The sequence below is a fragment of the Parus major genome, chromosome 8 (assembly GCF_001522545.3).
Source record: "Parus major isolate Abel chromosome 8, Parus_major1.1, whole genome shotgun sequence".
Taxonomy (NCBI): domain Eukaryota; kingdom Metazoa; phylum Chordata; class Aves; order Passeriformes; family Paridae; genus Parus; species Parus major.
This window is the reverse complement of record NC_031777.1, coordinates 20,025,026-20,045,963: the sequence shown is the minus strand read 5'-3', so window position 1 is coordinate 20,045,963 and position 20,938 is coordinate 20,025,026. Positions and strand designations below refer to the sequence as shown.

Genomic DNA, 20,938 nt, shown 5'->3' with positions numbered 1-20,938 from the left:
TCCTTAATACAACTCCAGTCAGAACATCTGGATCTCAGTACCAAAGTCTAAAAACTGTTATCAGGGCTGAGATACAGCAGCACATGACCATTACAGCAGCCACAGGGGCAGTGTTGTAACAGAGAAACAAAACCCAAACAAAGACAGGAAAAAGGGACATACACTCACTGTTCTGCAGGGGACTGTGTTTCCAGAAAGAGAAAGGCTATATAGGAGGATATAGATGGAGGAGAGGAGAGATGAAAGATCATATTCTCAGGGAATTTAGCATGGAATTAATCAACTAGGTAAAGAACAATGTATAAATGTTGAACAGCTGAGTACAAGATTCTTAAAAACAGTTATGAAAGGAAAAACTGATACGGAGGTTTGACTTAAATGGGAAGTTGGGGCATAGCTGCAAAAAGAAGAGATTAAATAATTAAATATTGCAGTTCCTTAAGGAAAGTAAAAGAGGAAAATTTGACTATTTTTTTGTATTGTGGGATAGTAAGAAGCTGCTGAAGTAGAGTCACTATCTGGCAAAATAGGTGTGACATTTTGGAGGATTGGAGTACCTAAACATAGTCAGAGGGTATAAAATTAGTTGTGGTACTCAGTGAAGTAGTAGCTTTCAGACAAAAGGAAATGGAGGAAGACAGGCTAAAATTGGACCAGTGACATTTGTGGTGAATGGTGAATAACTAAGAATGAGAAATTGAAAATATCAGGATTTAATGTCTTGAAACATTAACATCTCAAATGGGATCTTGTAGGCATTAAGTTGTGAGAGTCCCAACAGACCTGAGGTTTCAACAAATTAAATCTATTTTCCAGCACTCTGGTATAAGTTATGTGTGCAGAAGCAAGGAAATTGCAGATAAATATTCTGATTACTCACATATTCTGTTTTTTATTTAATGAAAAAAAGTACAAAAAAATCTAACGAAAAAGGAAGGGCATCATTAATTTTGGCATCTAAAATCAAATGATTAATGATCAGCTGATTAGTGATGTGCACTTTGTTCTTTTAACTTCTTCAGTAATGTGTGAATGTCACATTGTATAACACTTAAAATGAATAAACCTGGAAATTAAATACATTAGGATGCATCTTTGTGTTCCTCCCCTGACTGGTGGACAGCTTGTCTCATTAATCTGTACAATGGTGTTAGTTTAAACAAACAGCATTATTTGTTGAGATTTATGGCTAGAAGATTTAGGGGTTCACTAAGAAAATCTTGAGCTGTTTTATTTTCAGAGCGCTGGGATATATTTTATGACTTTTAGTGACTGGAGCATGTAATAAACTCTCATAACTTGTAATGACTGTACAAACTACTACAGACCCAGGTATTCTGACAGAGAATGAGGGCACAATGAAAGATGGCCAGCAACACGTGGCCACAGGGCAGTGGGGTGTTATATCCTGTTCAAATTCCATCTTGTGTTGATAATGGCTGCCTAACCAGCACTGGGATAAAGGTAGAGATAAAAACTGGTAAAAGTGAAGACCTTAGAGAGGAAAAATGGAAAACACTGAAAACAGATGAAATAGTAAATGTAAGTAACATTTCTGCATTCATTATACATGCTTTTGAATATTGTAGAGTTGAAGTGCCTAGGATTTATTTTTAGAAGTAATTGAGTATGATTCTGCTTCTAAATGAACTTTAGGAAAACTCATCTTTGCCTAGTACTTCCAAAGGGTTGTGGGGCATATTATTTAATCTCACCAGTGTCTCTGGCAGCTTCCCTGCTGGAAAGGAAAAAAAAACCCTTCAGTAACCTCTGAGACACTGTGATGAGTTCATTAAGGCTTTGGTGGCCTTATTGTACTGCTTTAGACCAGATTGGTGTTTAAGATAATTGAAGATACATGGCCTCAGGGCTGTTAGTGTGTGGGAGACTTTCATATCCTACAGCAGAAGGGTTGTGGGCAGAACCTGCTTCCTGCACCAGCTGCAAAAATGAAGATGAGAGGTTGTTGTTCATATCCAGGTCAAGGCATGCACAGTTGGCACCTTGGGGAGTTCCCCTGTGGCTGAAAGCTACAGAGATGCTACAGAGATGCAGTATTGGGTCCCACAGATGTCAGCAAGAACATTCACAAGCTGGGTTTGGTGACACCAGACTTGGCTCAAGTGGGAGTTGAGGGATCTCGAGTTTGCAAATTGAGTAACTCATACACAAAGGCCCTGGGAAAGAATTTTTAAAAAATTGTATTTTTCTTACTGTTCCTGTTCAAATTTAATTGTGCTTCTGGCTTTCTCTTGCTCTCCTTTGAGTCAATTAGAGATGTCTTTATATGAAGGAGGGACAGAATTCCACAGTTGGCATTGTTTGGTGCAAACAGCTGGATATGCTGTCATAGAACAAAGTACCTGGACAACAAAATTATGTCTTTATTACACAAAAATTAAACTCAATTTGAATGTTTTGAGGGTTTGTGCTACTTGTTTGTTTCTTGCATGCAGTAGAATGTGGATGCAGGGAACCAAGGGTTTGAAATAATTTCTGACACATGACACAACCTCTCTATGTTTGATGGACTGAAGGATGGAAAGCTGTGCTAGGTGCCCAATTGTGTTGCATTTCTTCTGTCAAAATGTTTTAGACCAGCTCTGATAATGTGGCTAGGAGTGGTTTCTTTTAAGTTTAAGAAAGCCACAAATAGGATATATTTGCATTTCCACATGTAGCACTTTTAGTTTCTAATATAGAATCATGTACAAATGTGTTTTTATCTAAGCCTTATTAGACAGAGATTGATAATCTTCTGTATGAATTTTTCATGGGTTTTTTCTTGTGCATATGCTGGTTCAATGATGCATTTTCATATGAAATACATAAATCTTTTTTAAGCAAAAATAAAAGCACAGAAAATCCAAATCAGTTCAATTACACTTGCAGATTAAAATAAAGCTGTAATATATATCTATTGTATTGAAATGCTAACTCTATGAATTTTTGATCTGCTTTAAAAATGTAAAACTTGGATTTGATTAGATTAGCTGTGGAGTAATCTACACTGAATAAATCTGTCTTCCTTTCATGTGATTTGTCAGTGTTTGTAGTGGGTTTGTACACACAGCTTTCACCATTATTTTCCAGGCAATAAAAGCAGCCATGCAGAAAAGCCACCCATAAATGTCAGAAAACAGAGATATTTTGTTGCATTCCAAGGGCTTTGAAGGTCAAGTTCAATTCAGTTAGCTCACCCAGCATGAGAGGAGGGTGATACGATGATGGAATGTGTGTTTGTGTAGGATATATATGTTACTGTCCCTGTACTATTCTATCAGGGTAACAGATCAGTGGGAGATTAAACTTTACTGCTTGGAAGAATTTCTTTTGGAAAACTATCAATTTTTATGATTTTCTCCTGCTCCTATTGAGATGCTGTGCAGAAGTAATGAATCCAAAGAATTTACAGCTTTTATCACAATGGAGTTGACTCCTGATTGTGGTTTTTGGGTGCTGTTCCACTGCAGGTATCCCATTCAACTGTGTGTATTCACAAAATAAGTCTCAGATCCTGGATTTTATTGTAAACATGAAATAGTATTTTGCCTCCTTCTAATGAAAAGATGTTGTATATAAATGGTTTCCTAATTCCTAGAAGTGAGAGATCAGCACAAAAGGCAAAGGTTTCCCACTCCAAGGAATCTGTTCTGCCAAGTTCCACTGCAGCTCAGTGCTTTGTGGTTACGTTCCCCTGCCATGGTTTTTTTCTTTTTATAAAGAGAAGACATGATCAATAAAGCTCATAATTAAATTGAAGGCACTACCTTGATCAGTGTTTTTATTGAGTTTCAGTGCCCTGATTTAAAGAGCTCCCCAGTCAACGGAGGGATATGTGATCAACTGCTTGAGCAGTATGTGAGCACTCGTGTTTTGTAACTGCAATGCTGCATATTCTTTGCTATCTGGAGAGTCTCCTCTGTGGTGGTTTCTGATAACCTCTTGCTCATGTTATCCAAGCACAAATAATGAATAGACTCCTACCTGTAGAAGGAATACAATTGTATTAAATGGGCAAGAAATTTTGTTTTAACTTCCTTCTGCTTTGCAACATCTTCCCATGATTGTATGAGCAGAAGTGAGTAAAGCAGGGTCAGATCACACTTCTCCTTCAGAAAAGAAATCTCTCTGCCAAAAATGTACAGGTCATTTGCCCCTCTGTGTTGGTACCGACTCTGCATTGCTCTGGGCAGCCCCTCCTAAAAAAAAAGATGTAAAATGCAGTCCTGCCTCCTATTTTTTATTTGGATCATGAAATAGTTGGATGTGCTGCTAGGAACATGCAGTGTTTAACGCAGTTGATCTGCATCCTAGATGAAAAGCTGTGTTCTGTAGTGCTGTGATAATAATATGATTGTTAATGTTTCCAATAAAAGTGCCTGGCTTGGTTCTGCCTGCCTTCATCCAAACTCACCCCTTAAATCCCCTCCCTCTTCCATGTGTGTCCTGTAGCATATTGCTCTTGTGCTGGAATATGCACTCCTTGGAATGGACCCTATTGTGACCATCCCAGCAAATCCCACATCCTCCATGTGCCTCCATTTGCTCAAAGACTGTGTGCCCTGAAGGTTTGTAAGTTTTGTAAGCCACAGGAATAAAGTCTTTTCTCAGAGAGGACTTTGCCATGCAGGTGTCCTGATTTTGGGGTTATTTTTTTGTTTTCCCAACCCCTTTTTCTAACCTTCCAAAAAAAGGAAACAGCATACAGAACAGAGCAAGAACTAAGCTGGGAAGGTGTTTTTTCCCCTCACTGAAAGCAGCATGCTCCCAGCTATATGGCAGAAAATTTCAAATTCCCATTACAAAACAGCTGATCTCAGCCCAGACTTCTCTGTAATTAGGTCGTGCTTTTTATTGGCTACAAATGGTTACTGCTATTGGAATGTTACTCAGCATGCCAGAGGCAGACAATTCTTGGAGACATTGAATAATACATTTTGCTTTTCTGGTGACGTATGTGTCAGTTACCTATGGATGAAGTAGGCTGGAACAGGTTTATCCAAAGTAAACAGGGAGATTGCCATGTCTGATGGAAAACAGATGAACTGCCAAAAGAATTTAGAGCCCAAGGTTCCCTTGTTTTTTGTGAAAGGCCATCTATAGAGGCTGGTCTTGCCTCCTGCCAATCCAGGACAACATTCCTCAGCTGTGCTGGAGAGTCTTTTGGTCAAACGTAAAAGAAAGAGAAAAGAAAAAGGAAAAAAAGAGAAGAGACTACAGAAGATCCCCTGCAGACTGGTTGAAGTGAATCATCTCTGCTTAAGAGCAGCTTCTTTCTAATTCACAGTTACCCTCCTGTTTTTGTTTTGGTTTTTTGTTTTGTTTGTTTGGTTGGCTGGTTCTTTTTTTGTGGGTTTTTTTTTTTTATTTTTTTAAGTAGACCAGTGTGTAAAAACTTCTTTTTCTTCTGTCTGAACTTGGGCCTTTGCCTGATGGCAGAGCTGTCTATAACTTGAATATTTTTATATTTCAGAGTAAAGCTAGCCTTTCATTCAGCCAGACCTTAAAGAACCCATATGGCTAAACAGGGTTTGCATCCCTGCCTCTGGAACAAGGCATTCACCTGCTCTGTGTTAGGGTGCCCTGGCTGGCTGAAGGTGCAAGAATAAAATCCATAATGATCCCCTACTTCTGTTTTTCTTTTCATGCTTATGAACAGCAGCTGCATTGCACAGACTGGCAGAGAGAACATCCAGAGGAACTTTCCAGAAATGCTGTCCTCCCAAAGAATAGTGTGGGATGAAGCTGGTGTGAAGGGCCAGAGCAAGAGTCCTGCCAAGTAACAGGCTGGGCAACATCTCCTTTGCCTTCCAGTGTTAAAGGGCTTCTAGAAGCAACTAGAGGCATTGAAATTTGTAAATTTCAAGTCAGGGATCTTTACAGAAGAAAATTCAGTGGAGAAAGTCTGGGGTTGTCCAGATGGTGGTAGGCAATTGCAATTCATTTGTGTGAATTTCTGGTTATGCAGTTTTTGCTCTGTAGCATAAACTTTCCCCCACAGGCAGAAGTGAGCTGCAGGCAAGTAAAGGTTTCCAGCAAAAGGCATTTTCTTCACAGATGTGCAGCCTGGGAGTGTGGAGTTGTTACAACATTTTATTTACTTTCATTTCTTCTGCCTTGGGCTGCTGTCAAGTGTTTAATTTTATTTGTCTGATTATTTTCTTTCTTCTCTACAAGTTAGTACTTCCAGAGGTTACATCCCAGTGTAGTATTTACTAAACATATAGGTATGTGATTAACATCCATTCCTCCTGCTGCATACCAATCACACTAATGATTTTACTGCTGCGAGCAAAAATTGAATTGATCTCACTTTCACTTCAGAAGCCATCCCATTACCTTTTCTGTGAGTTTTTGAAACAAGAAATGGAGTATTTCTGGTATTTCATGTAAAATAGCAAAGAAATTCAAAACACTTTTAATACTTTTAATACTACATTTTTTTTCAAATGTAAAGATCTACTGACCAGAAGTCTGCTGGTATTTTATTGTCTTCTAAGAATCTTGATGTATTTGTGGGGCTTTTTGTTGTTTTTGTTTTTCTACTGGTTATGCATTTTTCAGTCTGTTTCTGGTTGAATGAATCAACTTTTTGAAAGGGATTTTAATGAAAATGTTGGCAGCTATAGAGTGCCTTTCAGAATGTTTGTGAAAATCCCTCAGTTACAGACTCAGTCTTAGGATGCTGCCGATCATGAATCTTTATATATTTCTATAGAGGAGAAAGAGAGGTCATCTAAGTGAGGTATATGTGGCAGGATAAGAGTTAATACTCACATATGGGTGATTTTTTTTTTTCTTTGAACTTTTCTCAGCGGGTGAAAAATAGCTACAATCAGGTACTACTTCAATAAGTAGTAACAACCAACTGCCAGGTTGAAAGATCACAAATTCCTGTAGCAGCAGTTCTATTATAGGGAAGCGTATGTCAGCCTGTGTGTGTCGGAAAGCTTGCCAAGGTATTGATAAGAAGAGCTGGGCAATAATCCAGCTCCAGAAAAAAAAAAAAAAAATTAAAAATCACCATTTGAGAGCTATGCTGCAGTGGCTTTTCTTTTTTTTCTCCTTTTTAATATTACTTTATCATGCAGAGACTACATTAGTGTTTATATAATATGCATCTACAGCTACTGATGGAGTTCACCCTAGTTGTGAAGGACATCAGTGAATCAGTAACTGGAGTTTTAGATTAAATATTCTTAGCAGATCTTATAGAATGAAAAATCAACAACCTTATTTAAAGTGTGCTTTGCTGCCATGGGGATTTTATGGGGATAGATCTTTTAAATTACTGGACAGCTTTCAGCTGCACTATAAAATCAAGTAGCAGACTAGCCAAAGGCATGCCCTGCTCAGAAGTTTAGGTTGTTTTGGTGGTACTGTGACCTTGTGGTGTGTGACACTGGGGCTGTGCTAATGATATTTGTGCCTGGTGGAGTGGGGCTGTTTGCACAGGAAGCGTGGGCCAGGAGTAGGCTGCTGAAGGAGCTACAGGTTCAGCTTTGAGTAAGCATGAAATGAATAGTGGGAACTATAGGATATGGGGAGCTCAAAGTGCTGGAAAGTCTGAAGGGATAAGAATATCTCCAGACAAATAAATGCTCCTTCTTATCAGGCTTCAGTTTAGGGCAAGAGGGAATAGTGACAGAAAATAATTCCTGAAATCTGGCAATGCTTTGCAATTTGGAGGGCTCAGAATCACTGGGGCTTTTCAAATGTAGTAACTTCTTATGCATGATAGCATATGGAAGGCCGTCAAAATACTTCAGCAGTTACTCCTTGAATCTTGGAAGTTCTTCACCTTACATAATTTCATATTATTACCTAAATAAGTGTGCTCTTTCTGATGGGAATGCTGTATGTAATAAAGCTGTGCAGTTACCTGAGACTAATAAAAGGAGTTTACATATAGGAGGATTATCTCTTATATAAGGTTTTTAATACAGACTGCTGCTGTTACATCAATTATTTAGACTGTGCTGATTAATGTTTTGTTCATTGCTCAGGTCTTACCCCACCCAGTAAGCCTGAACCCACTCTGCACAGTTGTGGCTTTAATGAAAGATATGGTTGAATATCTATGAGCCTGAGTATGTATCTATGAATTGCTATGAGCCTGGACAAACCACCTGTGAATTGTGAACCATCGTGAAAACTGAATTATGTAACAAGTTTTTAATAAATGACAACAACACAAGAGGTACAATGAGCTGTGTTTTGAGAGCCCTTGAGCTGCCTTAGCCATTGAAAAGGCCAGAACTCCTGCAGAGAAGGCATGCAAGAAGTAATGTGTCTTATATTCATGTTTGCTTAAACACCACAGTTCTCAAACACAGTCCTGATTCAGGGTACCTTCTTTTGAGAAACTCTTTTCAGGATAAAACTCACATGTTTCTTTCATTGTAACTACCTATTTTTAGGTATGCTGCATTTCTTAAGTTTCCTTCTTCATCACTGAACTTCATTTTTGCTCTTATTTCTCAGCTTTCCAGCTGCTTACATTCCAGTTTAGCAAATGTCTGTTTCCAGAACAGAAATAATAAAAAAAGATGTTGCTTTAATCCTAATTTTACTGGTTTTTGAACCCAAACCAGATCTTACAGGTGATATAACCCCTACCAGCTTTGTTCTTCTCTTCTGAGAGAGAAACACTGACAGCAATCTCCTGTGGAGTCTTTGAACATATTCAGGTTAACTTTCACATCTGGAAGAGAAGAAAGAAAATCTTCAGCTACTGATTTTATGTAAATGATGTTTGACATGTGACTATTTCTAGAAGGATCTTTGCTATATAGTCTTACTCTCTTTGCAAACTTCTAGGACCCCTGCTTGATTGTCTGTCTCTTCAGCAGCCCTGTTAGGGGGATTTTCAGGACAAAAGAAATAGCTGGAAGGCATGTCTTTTTCCAATACTGGTGAAATCAGTAAGGTATACTGAACTAGAGTGCTGAAAGAATTTCATTTAATGCTCTGTTGTAATAGAAAGTAGCTTTTAAATGGGATGCTTTAGACTATAAAAGAGAAAATTAAATAAAACTATTTTTTACATATAGTGGTCTACAATATGAAACAAATTCAGTAAGTGTAGCCATTATTGTTTTCAATTGGTATTATGCTTGAGTAAAACCTGAAACCCTACATCAGTCCTGTAATGAAAGTAGTATGATGTGAGGGGATATTAAAAAAGTGTCGAGTTACTCACTGTGCCTGCAAAGGTAGGTATTGTGAAAATAATACAATATTGCTGCATATTGTGTCAGCTGAGAGACACAAAGCCCTCACATAAGTCTTTACCTTTCATTTGTCCTTCCAAGCTCGGTGCCACCATGTATCTATAAAATAAAAGAAAGAATGAGTACTGGAGAAAATCAATTTATGAAAAAAAGGCTTATTTGCAATTACTGTTTGGGGCATGGTTCCTAGGGTTCTTTACTGGAATCTTTCATAATATTATGTTCAACTTTGTCTTTTAATAAATTCAGGCATGCACTTGTGATAGAAACAATAAGCCTGAAAAGCAAAATAGTTCTAGAATGAAAGTTTAGGAGTTGAGTAAAAAATCTTCTTCTGTTGAGTTCTTTGTGATCTTAGGGAAGTTGATTTCAACCTCAGTTTATGCACCTGTGAAATGGGTTTTTACTGTGAAACTCACTAGGAAGGGGATTTATTCCTGCTTGTGAAGTGGTTTGATAGTCTCTGCCATATAATACATGCCAAGTGGCAGGGTGCTGTGCTTTGGCTAGAGAGTAGAATAAAGATACTTAGTACAGATCTCAGTAAAATTTACAACTTAAGAAATTATCTTCCCATGCTGAAAATATTTCCTTCCTCCCTCCCTCCTAGACAACTGTATGCAACACAAAAAATGTTTGTGTCTTATTATTCTGTCAGGCATTATTGAACTATAAAAAAAGGATCTTGTCATCTCACACTTCTTAACAGATTATGAAAGAAAAATGACTAAAACTTGTTCAGACTGTCAAGTTTCTGCCAAACTGAAACTAATGAATCACCCTGGCACTGGTAATTAGCCAAAACTAGATGATATGAAGCATATAAATCGTGCTAGGGACCGTGTTGCCATATACATATATTTATACCCCTGAAAGTTGTTATTGTTTTATTCCCATGAAGTTTTTAATTAAATTCTATCCAGCAGAGTAGTATGGCACTCCTGATTTTATTTCAATTCTTACTTTAACAACCTGGATATAAATTGAATGTGATTCATGCCTACTAGTTATTGATTTTGATATACATGCTAGACAGAATGAGCTTGGTGTCTGAGAAATAACTGACACCAAAAGTGGGATGATGCTGTTGTGGGGATCGAGTAAAAAGAATTAGAAGAAACTGTTTAGTCCTAGTGAGTGCTTTTGGCCCAATGGGGTCTCTGGTATTACATGTTCATGTACTCTGATCTCAAGTTTTTCATCTTCTACCCCTTTTTATTTTCTTTTCCTAACTGGGAATGAACCCGTAGGTAGATTTAGTCTCATTAAAAGGTAAATTCCTTCTCTCTTCTGCTATAGGATCCTGTATTCCTGTATGTATGTATGAGAAGAGAAATTTTGTTTCTGCCACTGCCATCTAGGCTGGTCAGGTACTACAGTGACTGAAATAAAATGTAACAAAAACTAATATACCATGCAAGTCATCCAGCTAAGAAACACTTTAACATATGTCTTACTGTGTACTCCTCACTGAGTATGTGAAAAATGGGAAACATTTAAAAGATGTTTATAACTGAATATCCATTTCTTATGCAAATGTTATCAATATCGAAATGTCTACATTAGATTAGCTAAAAAAAAACCAAAACGGATTGATTGAGATTTATGCACGGGGTACGTCCATATTAGAGAAATATTTCTTTTGTTAAGAGACAATTTGCATTCCTGAGAACTGAAAATTAAGAAGGAATAAGATTTGTTTCTCTGCAGACTTACTAATTAGTGTTGGTTTAGCTCTCCCAAATGGTGGGATGTGTGAGTATTTAAAATGTTGATGCAGACAAATTTTGAGACAAATTACAATTTGGTATTCATCCCTGTTTATAGCTTCAGACTTTTCTGTCATATCCTAATGACATGTAGAACTTTTGGATTCTCAAATGCTAAATTTTAAGTTTTATCAGAGGACCAATAATGAAATCCATTTATCTACAGTAAAGGAGATTTTACAAGAACCAGTCAGTGACAAATAGCATCTGGGTTTGATTGTTTTGTTTGTTTTTCTAATGAGCAGGTAAAGAACATAGGGACTCGAGGGAATCTAATTACTTTTAGAAGGGCCCTGTAGAATACTCATGGCCACTGAGCAGACATTTTACTTGGTGCTTTAAGAGGGCTAAAATTATGAAAAGTATATGTTTTGGTGTTTTTCAGTATTTTTACAGTGAAATTTATGGAGCCACTGAAATTCCAGTTTGCAGTATTCTTTCCTGCAGAGAATGCCTATTGGATCTCATGCCTTCAACAAATATTGCAGGGGAGCTGAATACTTAATACAAAAGTCCTTTGTACAAGTTGATAAATAAACATTGTGTTTGCATATGGCTAGATTTTTTTTTTCCAAAGCAATTTCAATAGATGCCTTAATTCTGTTCTGTTGTAAAAATTCCTTTCTCTCATTTGAATGATCTTGTTAGTGCAGATTCTTACTGGCTAACGAACACACAGAGAAAAATCTTTGCTGTTTTCCTTTTCAAACAATATTTTCTTACATAAAAAACCGAAAGGCCACAATTCTTCTTTCATCTGGTAGTACAGTGCATTTTAAGAAAAGAAATACAAAATCAGGTGGCTTCCTAGTGAAGGCCAAGAAATTTAGCTACACAATCTGAATTCTTCTCAGGGCAAGGGCTGTTTAGAACAACTCCTTGTGAGAAGCACATAAAGCTGATTGCACTGTTTTCAAGTTCAGAACAGATCTGCACCAAAAAAGGAAGTAAAAGGTGATATTCAATGCACCAGGAAGATAGAATATGTATAAATCAGGTAGTTGCATCATACAAGCAGTCTTGCTTCCTGCTGTGGATGTTTTGATTGAAACATGCTCATGTAGTGCAATGAGACTCTAGATTCCCCTTTAAATATTTGTAATATTTTAATTCTGGTTTGCAATAAATAATACGCCTAATCCATGCTCCCTCTCATTGCCTTATGATTATCACTTGCACTGCACATCTTGGCTGCTCTTAGCACTTACAAGGCTCTGATATATAGCTAAATGTTTCTGACTCCATCTGCTACAAAGAGAAGTGACACAGAAGTGCTCCCCAGCCATTTTATTGCAATTTAATGTAAATCTGTTATAATGCAGATGATGAAAAGTGCAGTGGCTTCCATGAATTCTGAAAGCTGCGATTGGGTTGTGGCTGCTGCGCTGCCCTCTGAAGATTTGCTGGGTTTAATTTTACATTGCACAGCCATTAGCTGACTGAGGTTCCTCACTGAATCATGCTGCCAAAATACTTCTTCATCCTCCTCTTCCTTTTCTCCTCACAGTGACCTCGTTCACCCAAGTTTTCCAACCCAGTCTCTCATTGCTTTTATCTTATAAATTGAAACCTCCCAGTACGTCAGAACACAGAGCCATGCAATTGACCCCTGCAATGGATTATTTTGTTAACTCTTGTTTGTGGGAATATCATAACATCCCTTCCAATTTGCTCATTGTGATTCTCACTGTTGTGCAAGGAACAGATTTGTCTTACCTGGTTGCAATAGGAGCTTGCCTTTACCACGGCATCATGTGTGATCTTACTGCCATCGTGTAAAATAAGTGGTGTGAAATGTGTTCTGTGCTGCTTAGTTGGTGGAATTTGTAGATGGGAATTGGGGTGGTCAGATTCTGTCATCCAGCATTAACTTATGTGTAGACCCTTAGGCTAATGATTTTTTTCCCACTGTATTTTTTGTAAATGTTACTGTTTAGAATGATGGAATTACCTTCAGTAGAGTAATTAAACTGTGGCAAATCAGGTAAACCTAGAATGTAATTAAAGTACAGTAAAAATTCCTGTAAATGATAATTGTGTCATTCCCTCAGGGAACAGGTGAAAATAATCTTTTTGATAGAGTATCATATCTAGAATCTTTACACATGCCAAATGACATGTTTATCCTTATGTAATTTGTCTAGAAGTAATTGACTACAGTATTTTAAAAAATAGCTGAAAATAAGGAGAACATCCTTTTTTCTTCCAAGTTTTTCACCTGCAGATTGGGGAGTTACCCAGGGAAAGATTTTTTTGTGATTACATTCTCCAGTCCAACTGCCTGTGTGGGGTAGAGGTGAAAGGGAAGCACTAATCAGACACAAACTTCAGATTGGTTGAATTATTAACAATGGAAGTCATCTTGTTCAAGATAATAATGCCTTACTTTGTAAATTCATGAACCTGGGAGTAAGGCAGAAAGTGGTGCTGACTTCACCAACAATATATTCTAAAGTATTTAAAGTTAGAGCATGAATTCTGTTGCATGGAATGATCTGTAGTGATGGTAATCTTCCCAGTAAATTTAGTGTGGCATTTTCCTTTTGTGTATTGTGCCTAGAAAAGTGATGATTTTGAGCGAAGACTTTGGTGTGGATGTTTACATAAAATCTTTATTCCAAATGCGAATAAAATTTGAAGTGGTTAAATTTTTTTGAACCTTAAAAAAAAGGCTTTTTTTTTTGTGTGTGTGCAAAACTGACTCATTTGCAACCAGTTCTAAAAGAAACTCTGCAAACCTCTGAAATGCAAATTTATTGAAATGAAACAATCCAGTCACCTGAGTCCTTGTGCTCCTGCAGCAAGGTGAATACCAGAGGAATAATTTCACCTAAAGCTTTCTCAAGTGTTTTTCCTTCATCCTCCAATTGAAGATATGTATTTTTTTATTAAAACTGACTCTCAATTTTAATAATTTATTTCCTTTCTTCTTTTCATTACAGAGAAAGTCCATTGTTGCTGTGAGTTTCATTGCTGCATTCCTCTGTCTGATCATCGTTCGTCTCACAAATGAAGTAACTTTCCCTTTGATCCTAAACTGCTTTGGACAAACCAGAGTCAAGTGGATCCCATTTTCTAATGGCCAAAGGCAGCCTCTGAAAACTCATTATGGATATATAAATGTAAAAACACAAGAGGTAAGACTTGCTTTTAACAGCCTGGCAAAATGGACCAGTAGATTTCTTTTCTCCAGTCACATCTAATGCTTTTTTACAACCTGCCCAGTGTGAAAACTGAACAAGGGTGTTTCTGAGAAAAGTGGCTATTTTAGAAGTCTGCTGCCACTTAGATGACCTTTGAAATTTTAAAAATTTCTGTCATGTCTGCAGTGGAGAGAGCAGTGAACTGGCCTCAAAATGACCCTTGATTGAGTGAAAACTTGTTTATACAAACAAGAAAATCTTTCAGATTAATTTTAATCCTTCAATCCCTCTAATGCAAAAAGAAATTTTCTTGTGTTTGTTGTAATAAGGTCCTAAAAATGTTTCATTTTGCCTGGGCTGCCCGAAGAAGTAGCAGCTTATTTTTGTTTGTATGGGCATGAAAGAGGAAAAGGGAGTGATTTGTGAAATGAGCATATGTGAGTCTAGTAAATGTTTAAAGCTAGAGGTTTACTGGATTTTTCTGGAAGTATTGCATTAATATTTGATAACTAATTCAAAGCTAGGTATGTGTTTGCATTCTGTACTTTAAATATATAAATAAATTTAATTAAATTAATTTAAGTAAATAAAAATACTTGCTGTGTGATAAAAATACTTGTCTGATGAAACTAAGTTTTACAGGGACTCCTGCTTTAAAGTGCCTTAGTTGTCAAAATTTCTAGAGCCACTGTTGGGTTTTGGTGGTGGTGGTGCTGCATTTTCTTCAGGCTTTTCCTCTCTCTTTGTAATATTTTTAAAATGGAAACTTTCAAAAATAAGCTAACATAAAAAATGAACTCTTTCTATAGTTTGTGATCAGTTATAGCACTGTCAATCATGAAAAATACTATCAGACTTTCAATAACTGTTAGTTATTTTTTTCTATAAAATTGCAGTTATTAATGAGTGAAATTCATTCACATAACAGCTTTTATAGAGAAGGAAAATGCTTTCCCACTTCATTATATTTAGTCCTGTGAGTGAATTGGACTATCCAGTTATTATCCTACCTTTAGGGGGTTAAATATGAAAGTCAGAAAGACAGAGGGGCAGTTTTTAGGAGGCAGCTTCTTTTAAACATTTATAGCTTTTAATCATTGCTCCTGTAAGATGCAGCACTATTTTGGAGGCCAGAGTACATTATCTATGAAGCAGAAAAAGGACAAGCACCTGAAAGGAGAACTGTTCCCATGTGAATCGTAGTCCCAGGGAAAGGAATGGGAGGTGCTGTTGAGCTCAGAAGGGTTAAGGCTCCATGCAGCATCTTCATCCCTCTAGAAATGAGAGGGCAGCGTGTTCTGCATGTCCCTGGGCTGTTGGCACCGTGGCAGGCGTGGAATCTGAATGAGGCAGAGCTGCCACGGTCACCTGATCGCTATCGGTCTGAACTGATAACTGAGAGCAGAGGAGCATGCTAATCTGTTTTTATTCACCACTGCCTTCATCAGAGGTTAGAAGTAGTTTGTGAGGGCCTTAATTCATTCTTAAATTTGATAACACGCTTGGAAGTTCTAACAGTAAATGGAAATGAATGTCCTGAAAGCTGGTGACCAGTATAGATTCGTAAGACATTTGTCTCAATTTAGCTCAGGTCATGAAGGACTCCTTAAACTTAGTAATTTTAGTTGTTTTCCCTGTTGTATTTGCAGATTACATTAATATTTGCTAATTAAAATGATAATGAAGAACCTGAACATGGCTTGCTTATTGTAAATGCACTGTTTTTTGACTTAATTATTCCCTGTGCAAGCGAACTTTTGTTGTGATGCTCATGTGAAAAGCTTTTACATAGCTCATGTTCCTAGCTCACAATCACAGCTTTCTCAGACTGTGATTTTTAGAACACATTTTGCTTTGTCAAATAAGCATTTGTATACTATTTGTATTAATATAGCCAGAAAATCTCAGTTATTAATTTCTTTATTGAATCAAATACATTAATTTTCTGCTCATTTCATAAAATTAAGATATTTTCTATTTTTATTTTTTTTTGTGCTGCTGTGGTATGTAAGATAAGCAGAAAAGTCTACTCTGTGAAACAAGCTAATGCCCCAAACAGATGTGGCCACGTTTTTTGCAAGATGGGACACATGATGTCTTATTATGGACCAAATGGTGTAAGGAAACAATACCACAAGGAATTATCAGAAAATAAAGTGATGGAAGAGAAGATAGGAGATAAGGCTTTAAAAGATGTGAATTTTGGCTTTTTCTCTTTTCAGATTCTGTAAGGGAATCTTTTTGTACCTGTTGAATGTGCTCATGTTCTAGAGTGTCCTTTGAATCCTGTCACCCCACTGATGTCTCCTGCTGTCTGATAGCACTCCCTCCTGTTCCTCAGCCACTTCTAACATCCTTCTTCTTTTCTTCACATTTGTTCTCTGTTCTCCTTTACCTGTTCCTCTCAGGCTGCACTCCAAGGTCTGGCTGCATGCCAAGTCCTTAGTCTACTTAAATACTCAAATGTACAAGGTCAACAAACCAGAGGAGTTAGGGTAATTTGCCACCAACCCAATCAGTCATCTGAAGTGACAGGGAAGATAGAAAATCTGGAATGAAGTACTTCCCTGCCTTTCCTGTCTCTATATTGCATGTTTACTTTCTGAAGAAAAGGGAAAACCAAACCAAAAAAGGCCCAACCCCTCAAACTTTTCCATATCAATAAAAGTTTAAGTTAGGAGGAGCTGGTTTTTTTGGGGTAAGTCTGAGTGAGATGAGACTTGAAAAATCTTATGAGATGATGGAAAATCAATTACTTGGTTAAAGTGGTAGTGATCAATCATTTGTATTAAAAAAGATCAGGAAATATGATGATATAAACATTAGTGTTTATCTCAAGTAAAAAACAACGATGTGGTTGTTATTAGGTATGATCAGAATAATGCTGTAAAGACATTTTTCAAGGCTGTTGTGTATTTGACTTGACACTGTAATATTGTAGATTTTTTATTATTAAAAAGTCTGAAAAAATTAAGATTATTAAAACTAGATTGTATTGGAGTATTTAATATAAAATGCAAAGAGAGACATAACTTAATCTGCAATTAAGGCTGTACATAATACAGGGTTGTTGCTATGGTTTCCTTGATTTGTAGCCATAGCAACAGCTTTGGAAAAGCTGTCTTTATGTACAGTAAATATATTAGATTTGAAATACAAATAGATGTGAAGTGTTGTATATACTGGGCCATTCTGTCTAGGCACATTTTAGTTTTACATTGGAGACATTTCTAAAATAGAGGATTTTTCACCTAGAAAATTTGCATCCAGAGCCCACCCTCACTCCCCTTGGTAGGAGAGGATCTTGTAGTAGCCTCCCATGATGTGATCTCTTTCCCCTTTTCAATATCCACATCCGAGGTGACTCCTTGAGATTTGTGGGAAACCATGCCTGTCTGTTTTGCAGTATTGCTGTCTCGCTCAATACATGAATTTTGACCTTTCTGTGAGAAGGAGGTGTATGAACAAGATGACCTTTCTTTCCCTTATTTCCTCCACTTTGTGCCTAAGGATTTTTGGTGAGAGGTCCCATGAAATCTGTCTTTAGGAAATGTCATGCCTATCATGTGTTAGTTATTTTTATCCTATTCCTGGTGATTTTTTTCCGTAGAAAATATTAATTTGATACAACTCCACAGTGGTTACCCAATTGAAACCTATTGAAACCCCCATCCACATCAAGCTGATGTAGTGACTCTTTTTGTATATCAGAAATGGGGAAGCAGATAAAAAGAAGCAGGTAGAGAAAATATAACCTTCCTCCTCCTTTCATACCACTCCTACTCCACAAAGAGTTCTGGCAAAATTAATGAACATCATGTATTTAAATTGCAGCATTATGACATCAATTTAAAATCCATTAGCAGTTTGAAACTTTATGCTAGGCAAGTCTAATAGTGTTCTTGGATATTTGATTGTGCTTCCTGAAAGGTGAATATTGAATAGATTTTTACTCTACCATCAGTATTAAAATAATATAGCATTTTCCTTCATACGTAAAATCTGAAATATAGCTGCAATAACACTTGAAGCATAATTATAAAAGTGTATTCAAGTACTGAACAAAGATTAAAACTGTTCTTGGAAAAGGGTAAGTTCTGAGATGACCTAAAATCCCTACATTAAACTGCAACTGTGAGATCTAATGGCTTCCTCTGAAATGAATTCCGAGGGAGCAAAGAGCCTTTGTGTCGTGAACGTTGAAGAATCTTGCATTACAGTGATGAGCCCTAGATAAAAGGAATGTGCATTGTAGCACTTAAGACTTTTTAAAAATCCTGTCATAACAGAAAAGCTCATCAGTACTGTATTGATATTGAAGAATAACATTTGGATCATATTATCCCATACCATTTTGTCTCTAACCTGAACAGACCTGGGTACAAGCATTAATTGCTCACCACTTGTGGCACACACAGCTACAAACATGTGTGACTGGACTGCTTAAATCTGATTCCTTTTTTTTTTTCCTTTTTGCCAGAAGTTCTGTAGTAGAACTAGGCTGAAATGAGTGGAGGTTTCCACAAATGAAATACCCAATATATGAATATTAACAGGAGGCTCCAGACCTTATAGATATTTGTGTTGTCCTTTTTATTATTCTTTTTTTAACACAATAAATTAAGTGCACTTAAAAATTACCTGAAATGTAGAAGAAAACTAACATAACATGCAGAAATATGGGCTGGGATGTGGTCTCTGGCTGTAATGTAAGGCACATAGTTTCAACAATAGCAAAACTATAGTTTTCAATGTGTTATAAGTAATCATTAGATGGACCCACACCAACCATGACACGCCACCTTCTAACAAAACTTGAAAAACTAAATTAAAATGTGCATAAGGAAAGCATAGAATGGGATTGATGTTTTAATATTAGTTCCTCTCCCGATATGGGAAGTAAGAAAAATTTTTCAAAAAGGCTGAAATTTTATCAGAAATATTATAAAAACTGTAAAGCTAGCAACCAGCCTGGGAAGGTTTGCTTTGCCTCTGTTGGTAATGGATGAAAATGACACTATGAAGTGTCAGTGGAGAATATTGGGGTGCTATTGGAGAACAGCTTTGGGTTTCATGTCAGAAGAGAAGGTACCAGACTGTGAACTTGAATGGTGTGTTCAGCTGACTTCAGAGATGCTTATTTCATCTGGGGAGAAACTGGGTCCTGAAGAGGCTAAAATGCTACATCAGCCAGAACTCCCTGTGCCAGAAGGTTGCTTTAGTATTTAATTTCTGACACATGGATAACTTCTATCCCGTCTTTTCCTTTGGGATCTTGTTCTATGTTACAACTGAAGAATTCACAGGATATTTTGGTAATAAAAGGTCATCTGCTTCATAGTAATTTATCATTTATATCCCTCTAAGACACTTTTTTTGTCAGTTGCACTATTACTCATTATTTCAGCCTCAGAAATAATGTAATAATAATAAGAATGAAAGTACAACTAAACACACATCTTTGGGTATTTTTCTGCTTCAATTTTATAAATTTTCAGGAACAATTTTCGTTGCAAGTATTGCAGAAGGATTAGTTACATAGCACTCTAAATGACAAATCACATTGTCTGTTAAACTTCTGAGAGACATTCATAAGGTGGGTTGGTGGTTCCTGTCCCCCTGCCCCAATTGTGTTTTCTAACTCTACCAGTGCTCCCATTCCTGGCTCTGGGAGCTACAGGCACACACTCAGAAATAAAATTCCTGCCAAGGACCTTAACCACCAACTGAGCAACTCTAGGAGCTCATCTTCTATTATAGAAATAGAACCCACTAAACAAATAGACCTCACCAGAATCCTCACTGCCCTCTTCCTCTCTCCAATCCTCTTTTGGCCAGGAAGAAGAGAAAATGATCCAAATGAGCTGCAAGGTCCACTTGAAACCACTCAGGCTGTTATGAACCTAGAGGAGAGAAGGGAGCACAGATAATGTGTGTCCTCATTGGAGCAAATCCTGCCAGCTCAGCCATTTTCCTTCTGTATATATGGAATTAGCTTAGGTTTTTAAAGCTGCCACGACTCTGATGGTGTCTCATGAGGAAAAAGTCAAGTGCCAGGATAAATATATCAAGTATTCTATACAGAGGAATTAAATCTGCTCCACACAGAGCCTCAGTGTGATGAGTCAAGCAGTGCTGCCTGTGTGGCAGCTCTGCTTTAAAAAAAAAACAGACTAAGGGACTTGAGAAGAGATTAGTATCAGCCAGTGAGCTGTGCCTTCAAAAGTCAATCCCTAAAGAACCTGGGCTGGTAGAAATAAATGTCTACGATGCAGTCATGGGCTGGATTGATCTGTTGAATGGAGCTTATAGGTTGTATTGCAGAAGGTTACTGGTATCAAAGATTTGCCATCCACCTTGGTTATGTGTAATTTTCAGAGATTTCTTCCACCTTCTTGAGGATTTTTTTTTTTTTTTTGCTGCTGCCGAAGGGTAGGGTTATAGTAGCTAATGTTAGTCTTCCTATTGAGAGGATGCCAGTTGTGCTCTCCATGTGAAAAGTGTGAACAATGTCTCCCCAAACGAGAGACATCACACCTAGAAAATTGACAGGGGATCATCTGGAAAACAGAAGAAAAGCTGACTTTTGCAGTTAGCTAGTTTGACAGGCAAATTTCTGTCAGCAATGTTTTGTTTGAGTGGCAGGTGGACCAGAAAAGGGAATGGAGTATTCTTTGGACTGGTAAAGAAAAGAGCAGAGAGGTTTGGTGTTATGTCTTCTTGAGTGAGACCAAACCTGTGGGAAAATCGGAAAGATGTCATGAGCAGATGAGAGTGAGGCTTGTCAAGG

The 20,938-nt window shown here is 37.3% G+C and overlaps 1 protein-coding gene across 2 annotated transcripts in view; it reads left to right on the top strand.

Moving 5' to 3' along the window:
- Positions 1 to 20,938, top strand: part of ST6GALNAC3 (ST6 N-acetylgalactosaminide alpha-2,6-sialyltransferase 3) — a 219,795-nt gene that overhangs the window by 87,133 nt on the left and 111,724 nt on the right. Inside the window, exons 1-3 of one of the 2 annotated variants that reach the window (XM_033516553.1) lie at positions 1,068 to 1,464; positions 4,264 to 4,269; positions 13,948 to 14,142. In XM_033516553.1, coding sequence (XP_033372444.1) covers positions 1,366 to 1,464; positions 4,264 to 4,269; positions 13,948 to 14,142 — 300 coding nt within the window. In that variant the 5' untranslated portion in view covers positions 1,068 to 1,365. Of the gene's footprint in view, positions 1 to 1,067; positions 1,465 to 4,263; positions 4,270 to 13,947; positions 14,143 to 20,938 lie in introns of those variants that run through there. The other variant, XM_015636368.2, reaches the window with a different exon arrangement.